Consider the following 9,219-nt stretch of genomic DNA (forward strand, 5'->3'; position numbering starts at 1 on the left):
CCGAAAAAACAGGCTTTGTTTTATGCAATATTTTGCACTGTATGCATATAATACTTACACTTAACTGCAATTTTCCCAAGTATTTTGACCTTTGCATTTGAGAAAAAAAATATTGTTGAAAAAATGGTATAACTGAATATGTCTAAAAAATACCAACCAAGCGTACGCCTGAACGACAGGCACTTTTTTGCCACTTTTCTGCACAATCACAGTCGGATATGGACCGAGTGGCACATCCTTCGGATCAGGCGGTATGCCAGTATATAAAAATGTATGAGAATGTGCTCCCACAACCAAATCGACTAGTGGACACTCTTTTGCTATCTCTTGATCTTTTTCGTAACCGGAATGACCCAATGCAATGATTATGTTGACGCCTTGTTTCCTCAATTTATCCGATTCTTCACTGTGAATTGAATGCAATAATAATCATTTTCTAAATTTAGCTCGTCATCAATTAATAGAGTGTATCAATTGATATTTTTAGCATGGATTTTATGTCATAACATTGGCATTGTCTTCTTTCTCGAAGCGAACAGCTGCAAAAGGTTTATCGAGCGGCAGACTTGAATTTATACTAAACCAGCAAGTACAAACAAATCTGCGATTAAAAACAAATCTATTTGCACTAATCAACGTCATTTGATTCAATTGACGAATCAATTGGTTTGACGAATAAAAATCTTGATCTTGTACACAATTCAATGTCTGTCTTATATTAATAATGCATAAAGTGTACATACTTGATTGCGCCAATTTCGGGTAAAACTCCCACATCCTCAGGTGTTGATAATGTGTGTAGATCATCAGTTATGTACCCGATGACACCGACCTTAAAACCTTTTATATTGAACACAACCGACCGCTCAAGTGCATGCGTTTGCCAGAGCGGATGATTCGTTGAAATATTCAAATTCGCCACTGCAATCGGGAAATTAATGTTTGCCAAGAACGGTACCAGTCCCTTTATGCCAAAATCGAATTCGTGGTTTCCAAGTGCCTGATTCAATGCGAAAAAAAAACAATTATTCATTTCGGTTCACTTAAACTGCTAAGAAATTACCAAAAATTTATTTTAGATCATTATTCTCACCCGAATGAACCATTTGCGGAGAAACCCAGTGCACAGTGGAGCTGTGTGGAGTTCAGCGGAGATACCGTACAAACGCTATAAGTGTGAGCAAAACAGCACTCTTTGCTGTGTTTACATTTCTATTGTTCAATGCACATCTAAGTAGCCATGAACGCACTGCTTCAGATATAGCGTATGTGTGGCATCTCCGCCGAACTCCGCAAATGCTCCACTGTACACTGATTTTTTTCTCGCAAATGGTTCATTATGGGCATTAACAATTTTTTTTTCGTTCCAAAATTAATAAATTCTACGGACACAAATATTCAAAATGATGATGAAACATTTCATTCGGCTAGTGTAATTTCCATATTTATAGGTACTGATTCCCAAACAAACAGGAAAAAAGGTGATACAAATTATCGTGACAAATAATAAAAACAAACTTGATACATTTTCGAATATTTGAATATCAACAATGATCCGGATAAAATTGTATATAAACACATAATAATAATTGCCCGTTGCAATGCCAACTCATACGGAAGTAATATAGATATTGACATTTGAATTTTTCCATTCGACACTTTTTTTAACTGTTTGGATCAAAATATTTTCTATTTTAAGGAGTTATTCCATTTCTTGAAGACTCATTAAAATCATACATTCTGACACCAAAAATTTCAGGTTGGAGAACAAAAAAAAAAAAAAGGTCATTGCTTTCAAAAATCGATTCTATCTAGTGTAAAACCGGTATCCAGAAAAAAGTGAGGACTAAAACAACAAAAAAGGTCCGAAAATGACAACGGGTCCAAAAAAATCGTTGGGGGTCAAATTTTGCCAGGGGGGGTCAGGATCAACGAGATCAGACTATGTCAGAACCTATGATTAAAATGGGAAATTTCAATGGATGACAAATCGAATGATGATTATTTTAGAAAATAAGGTTTTAAGTTTATTTTCGTCAAAATAATGAAGACCATTAACCCTCTAATGCATACAACCGCCTCGAGACGGGCAACATTTGAACGATTGTAGAACGTAAACCGCACATAGGATCACATTGCTTCAAAGGGAATTTTTTATTCGTCAATGTTTTCTCTTTATTTTTGCCTTAGCAATATTTGTCTATGTAGTGTGATTGTAAAGTTATCAACAAAAATGTGTGCAAAAACAAAAATTTGACAAAATAAATTATTCCAACTCCAAATTAGACACATTTTTGACACTTCTAAACAATGGACTTGATTGTTCTCTGATTTATGTCAATCGCATTTTCTGACTAAACCATGAGGAATCCAGGATTATGAATATTTTTTTAATTATATATGGCCAAAAATCAACCAAGTACCATTATTCCCAGCCTTGGGAAAAATTAATGCATTAGAGGGTTAAAAAGTTTAAGAGTTTAGGTAAATTAAACGAAAATTGCCCTTTAATTTTTTGAAACCTCCAACTACAAAAACGATTTTCATTCGCTTAACCGAAACACGTTTTTTTTAAATTTTATTTCGATCCACACACAAATTAGTCTCGTAAATAGTCTCATTATTAATAATAATTTATTATCGTACGATATATAAATGCTTTTTATTCGCACAATTCATTGCTGTATTTGAATTCGGTTTACACTTTTCTGCTCTAATTACTCCGACATTACCCAAGCATTGGACGACGGTTGGCAAGTGTTCATTTCAAAATGAGCTTAAAATTGTCAGGTGCAAATGTGCGCAGTACACAATTTCAGTGTGAAGGAAGATGTTGGTGTGTCACATTCTGAAGCAATTATATAGCTATAAACAATTACAGTTCTCGACAAACAATTGAACATCTTCTTCAAACATTGAACTGTATAAATTTTAACAATATAAATACTCACTCCAACATCGGGTTTCAAGGCATTCATGAAATCCACGGTAATTTTATCTTTGAACAATTGAAACCAAGGTGTCCCAACGTACGTATCGCCAGCATTCAGGAATAGAACTGGTAGCCCGTCTTTCTCTTGATCGCTGCGATAGCGTTTAACGAGTGTTGAAATGCGGGCAAAACCGCCGTAGCATTTGTTGGCAAAAGAATCCTCTGGACGACAGTCAGGACCATCGATGGTGGTTTCGGCGAAGCGACCGTGCAAATCGTTATTGTGCAATAGAATCAAATCCAATGCCGACTCTTCATTTTCCACTGGCAATGCATCGATAAATACAATCGAAACTAACACCAACACCAGCCCCGTTCGAATCGATTTCAACATCGTTTTTGCTCTGTTCTCAACACAAATTGGCACAAGTCACAAAATACACACCGTTCCACAACGATTGTCAAGAATGAATTGAACGATGAATCAAAGTTGTACATCCATCCATCAGATGCTGTTTCATTCGATTTTTACAGGCAAGCAATAAAATATAGACTTTTATCGACATCGCACTGCAAAACAGAGACAAAACCAAAAACAAAATTCAATATGTGCTCAACGACTGAAATAGAGATATTAAATATATTGCTACACTTTTTATGCGCGCCGCGCGCGTGTCGAATACTTAATTGCTGGTTGTATTATTTGTCATGTACGTGTGCCGTGCGCAATTTCAACGATGCGTTAACTCTTCCTCAGCAAATGTGATCTTGTTTGGTGTAAGCTCGTTTGTGACTGATTGATTTGTTGATTAACAATTGAACGGCTGAATATTGAACAGTAAATGAATTTGATTGGGTTTTGTTCATCGTGGTTCCCGTAAAATATGTGAAATTGGAAGCATTTTATTTTTATTAAAAACGGTGAAATGCAGACGAAGCCTATGTTAAGCGATTGGTTCAGCCTTGAGATAGATCTATTGCCGTCTTTCATAACGAACACCAATTGTGTTTCATTCTGTTATGTGAAACTGCAATAAAATAGATTTACATTTGATGAATCTTATCAGCAAACAATATGTTAATGTGATAAAACTTTTCTTAATCGCTGAACATTTCAATGGCCTATCTTTAACCTGAATCTAAGGTCAGTCAGTCATTTTTTTCCCACACGGGCTATTGTCGGAATGATATTTTGTTGTTGTTTTGAACCATTTTTTAAAAATATTTTTTGTTGATTTGGTATTCAAGTTAATGACATGACTCATCAATTTTCGATGATAAAGCAATCATTAACCAATATGCCCCTGGTGAATTGCTGTAGTTAAACAATGAACTTGAAGCCGCATTCAATTTGATGTACGTGCTTTTGGTTTTTTTTGGCAAATCGTCGCATTGGCTCGTGGCTATTCACTGTTCGTTGAACGATTTTGTCGATTACACAAACTTTCCACCGTAAACTACCAAATCCTAATACCAGAGTGGTTCGAATGTTTCCGATCGATCATATGAATATTTATTAATATTTCAATTGTCCCTTGAATTTTGTTTTAAAAATGAAAAGCATTGAGTTGTTTGCACTCCTTCAAAATCTTATTACTTTTCCGTACACAACGTGTCAAGGGAAAGTATAAGAATTGATCCCGAAAACTTTTTTCGCAAAATTAGCTTAGATCATCATAAAAACTCATGACACGCGTAGAAAACCACTTTTTGAGACACTTTTCCGTTCGTGTGCCGTCGTTGTCGTTGTCGTAGCTGTTTGTTAACACGATAACTCAAAAAATAATTGAGATAATCCAAATCTGAAAGTCCCAAAAGTTTTGTATCCAATAAACTTAGTTTAAGTTCGAAGATGAGCCATTTTCGATTTGACCCTAGGGTACTTGCTCCAAGAAAAACCTCAAAAAATTGACACTTTTGTATGGGAGGTACCTGTAAATCGACTCCGATTGGCTTCAAACTTTCTGGGATTTTTTGAGAAAAAAATAAGATTCTGAAAGTTTCATGTTGATCGCATTTGCAGAAGTTTGATTTTTTGTCCTCAATTTGTCGAAATTTTCTTGGGAAAAATCGAGGGCCAAAATACTTATTATATTTTTGTCGGTTGTACCATCGGCCATCAAAGTCAAATATGTCGACTCGTTCATTTCTGCAACAATATTTTCACGCAAAACGTTTGCAATGATGTGAATCAATTCGTTCTGGATCTGAGATGATGTATATAATGCGTTCCCAGGCATTGCATCTTGGCATTTTCGTAAATATTCATCACTTTCCAATGTGTATTGGAATAAACTTTTGAAGACGCCAATTTCATCGTTTTCATCGCTATCCCAATTTCCACGGAAAGGTAACTCACTCTTCACCAAAAATAAAATAGTTTTGACAATCGCTTTAAAGTAATATCGACGTTTCTCGAGTACTGTTTCGTTTAAGAGCGTCGATATCTCTTGATTTGTCGCCATTCTTGATTGACTCTCCTTCCAAGAGAGCATCGACCCAATGTGATTTGAGCTGGCGGCGTGTCTTTTCAATCCTTTTCCAGCACTTAATGCCGTTTTCCATGCATTGAACCCGCCGGAGGTAAAGACATCGTTGGCATTGATAATTGAGAACTGACGACACGGATAACAGTACATTTTATCAGTTTGTTTTGAATATTCAATCCATTCGAAAGAATCAACCCATTTTGGTTGGAACGACCGTCCATCGTCGTTTTTCGGAAACGAAAATCCTTGAAAACTTTGCGACGGTTTTTGCTCTCCCTTTTGAGCTATGTCTTTCGGCGCGGCATCAATAGATTTAGCTGGTGCGGATTTTTCAGCTGTCCGATCAACTGTAGCTTGATTATCTGTTGAACACAGCGTAGAAGCGGACGGCTGGTTAGTTTCACTGTCGCCTTGTGTAGATGGTTTTTGTTTTTTCGCTAACCAATCTTCCATCACCTGAACAAAAATCATACAAATGCACGGTTTTTATTATGAGCCTTAATGAATTTGTTCCAAGTAAAATTACCGTTTGGCCTGTCTTTCTTTTTTCACTTTTGTCGCTTTGTGATGTGGACATTTCGAACGACTTTAATAAACTGCCAAACACATCGCGATTAAAAGTAATGAAACCAAATATCGATTTTATCATTGTTTTTTCATACATTGCAAAAGATGCAAACTGAATCATTTCGAGAACCGAATGTAAACACTTTGGCATTTTATCTAAGTTTCGAAAAAATCACTTACGCTGTAATTATGCAAGCAAAGTGTCTGCTACGTTAAGAAAATTCATGACTGAGAGAAATTCAGTTCGATTTATATTCCAAATGGAAAAAAATCAATCGAAAAACTGTGGCGTTGATAAATGAATCGATAATTTTATAGACTCTGAACAACAACAAACGTTTTCGTTGTGACAAGCATACAATTTTTTTCTAAGAAATACGATTCTGTTTCTGTTTACATGAAATGTTGGTTTGAAATGAGTAGCGGAGTTTGGATCTATATATTTATTCTGTTCGCTTAAAATAAAGATCGAAACTCCGCCACTGATTCAAATCAACATTTCATGTAAACAGAAACAGAATAGTATTTCTTAGGGAAAAAATTGTATGCTTGTCACAACAAAAACGTTTGTTGTTCTTCATTAAAACAGAGTCCAATTCTATACAATTATCGATTCATTTATCAACGCCACAATTTTTCGATTGATTTTTTTTTAATTTTTAAAGTTTGAAAAAATCATTTTTATCTTTATATTTGGAAGCGCTTTTCAAATTCGAAGGCGCTCGAAGAACGCGAAAGGGCGCTGCGCGTCCTTTTGCGCCCCCGTGACTACGGCCCTGAAAACTGTGATGTGCTTATGGCGTCGTACGAGTCTGCGTTCGCATTTCTTGTGCGCGGCATAACTCAAACAATTCACAAGATAATTAAAATTCAAAAACGGTAAAAGTTTTGACATGTTGGGGCAAAGCCTCGGATTGATTTTGATTCCATTCTGATATTTCCATGTCGCACCAAGAGCCTCAGACTGATGACCCTAAAAATGGTATTTTTGTTTGAACAAATCGATAAATAAACCACTCAGAACTTCTTATACCTCATATCTGTGAATGGAACAATGTAAATGGGCACTATTCCTATCGACAGAAAGTTTCAGATTTCAAAAATACCCAATTTTGACTGATATACGTTCAAAATTGTTAACATTTAATGGGTACGTTTTACCACTTTTAGGTACTAGCTTTCTTTTATTTTTTGAGAGTCATGAAATGTTCAAATCAGTCAACCAATGGTTGAAATTGTTTATATTCGAATGTCTGAAGATAATTAAATCATAAAATAAACAATTTCTCAAAGATAAACTTATAAAATGCCGCTGGAACGATTCGCCCCATGGGGTGGAACGATTCGCCCCACCGTTTTTTGCAGAGCCTGAAATTAAGGCACTCGCCCGAAGAGCAATATCAGACCCGAAAAGAGGTCAAATCAAAAAGTGTTCTTCTATAAAAGTTAGGTATTGACTCTAGCTACAAGATGAAACCAAATTTTCATGATTTTTTTTAAATTTTTTGGAACGATTCGCCCCACCTTACCCAATTTTTTCTCCAAAAAATGAAACCTTAGAAAGTTTAAAGTCAATAAGAATTGGTTTACGGGTACCTCTCATACAAAATTGTCGAAGTTTTAGTTAAAGTGACCGATTTTTCACTTTATTTTTATTATTATATTTTCACTGTCTTTATTTCAAGAAAAGTCACAAAAAATAACCAAAAGTGCCCGTTGGCCTAACGGTACGGAAAAGTTCGGGATTACCAATGTAATTCTTTTTATTTTTGATTAAACCATTGTTTTTCATATGTAAACATCAACAAAATTCAAAAAATTACGGAATAACATTGATTTGCTTATTGAAATTGCGGGCGCTCGCGTCATTTCAGTTTTTTTTAGGTCTTAGCTTCCACCCAATGATTCGCTTATTATTGAATTAGTTGACTGACAAGGACTACAACTGCAAGTACAGCCACCGAAATTGATGTGGTTGAAGCTTGACTTTCGCTATGCCCAACAAATTTTATACGATTCTCGATTGCTGGATAGATCAATCCATGATGCTTGATGTAATTAGTAACCGCTTCCAATGAGTTCATCTTCATACTGATTGGTTTGTAAGGCTGAAATAAAAATATGACACTCGAAAGAATAAGAATTAAAAACATCCCAAATACAAAAGGTACAAGATTGGAAGAAGTCCTTTAAAGCATTATAAACGCAAGCAAAAAAAATTGCTATGTTTACAAAAAATAATTCATTTAACTCACCAGAAACATAGTAAATCCTTCTTCACCTTTGTAAATTCCTTTATATATGTATTCTTCAATGATAACACCATAAATGCGTTCCTCATTAAGGGGTTCAAATGAAGGAATTTTGCACTTTGAACACAAAACTTCCACTGATTGCAAACGTTGGCCAGGCATTTTGTGAAGATCGTATACGACCCGTGCACCGGACATTTGAAATAGTGTGCTTGCATGCACATCATTGCCCACAACATAATCTTGAACGCAACGTTCTAAAGCTGCATGTAAAACCTTTCCAGGGACTCTTATCACAAATAAAGTATTATTGAATGGTATTATTGTTGATAATGTGAATTTTGAAATGTTTCCAACGGCCGCTGACGACCGAATTGCTCCACCAGTGACCAAAGCCAGCGATGCATCCGTCCAACCGGATCCTGAATCACTGGATTCCTGGAACTGTTGCACACGATTATATACCCATGCGTCAGTGATCAAGTTGCCTATATTGCATTCAGTTGTGGTACATTTCCTTTCCAATGGCACGGCGGAGAAGCCAACTATGTCATTAGTAAGAGCTTCGACCGCTGGACGATATTTGGCTAACAATTCTAAAACTACTGGATCACGCGGGATTTTATTATCCAACAGTATTGGGCTACCATCCCATCGGAGCAAATTACCATCTTTGTCAAACTGTAATAAAAGAAGAAAAATCAAATGTAGATAAATGAAACATATCAAATATTTAAATAAGTCTTATCAAATAAAAATAGTGTTTTAAATTGCCATAAATTTGTTTCGTCTAAAGAAACACACGAAAAAAGACATTATTAAGTGTTATTCTTTGTTTATATTGAAGCACATTTATCAACACGTATTTAAAATGATAATAATCATGAAACCTTTATGATTTTATGCCAGAGCCCGTTTTTTCGGGATCTTCCTCTTCTTCTTATTGTGAAATTAATGTTCATTTTATTGAATGCAATGT

General features: G+C 35.5%; 2 protein-coding genes across 2 annotated transcripts; both read right to left on the reverse strand.

The window, feature by feature from the left end:
* Positions 1 to 54: 54 nt before the first annotated feature.
* On the reverse strand, positions 55 to 3,544 carry LOC129571505 (protein 5NUC-like; the record flags this gene model as incomplete). The annotated part of the gene is made up of 4 exons (XM_055451311.1): positions 2,952 to 3,544; positions 744 to 1,000; positions 158 to 406; positions 55 to 89 (listed from the first exon to the last, which is right to left on the reverse strand). Coding segments are annotated over exons 1-4 (916 nt in total), but the record flags the coding sequence as incomplete, so codon positions are not given.
* A 4,181-nt stretch (positions 3,545 to 7,725) lies between these two features.
* LOC129571506 (protein 5NUC-like) lies at positions 7,726 to 8,921 on the reverse strand (the record flags this gene model as incomplete). Its single annotated transcript, XM_055451312.1, has 2 exons — positions 7,726 to 8,096; positions 8,244 to 8,921. Coding segments are annotated over 2 exons (873 nt in total), but the record flags the coding sequence as incomplete, so codon positions are not given.
* Between the last annotated feature and the right edge of the window lie 298 nt (positions 8,922 to 9,219).

Source organism: Sitodiplosis mosellana, unplaced genomic scaffold, assembly GCF_009176505.1.
Source record: "Sitodiplosis mosellana isolate CC-2019 unplaced genomic scaffold, AAFC_SMos_1.0 Smas_scaffold_2653, whole genome shotgun sequence".
NCBI classification, from domain to species: Eukaryota; Metazoa; Arthropoda; class Insecta; order Diptera; family Cecidomyiidae; genus Sitodiplosis; species Sitodiplosis mosellana.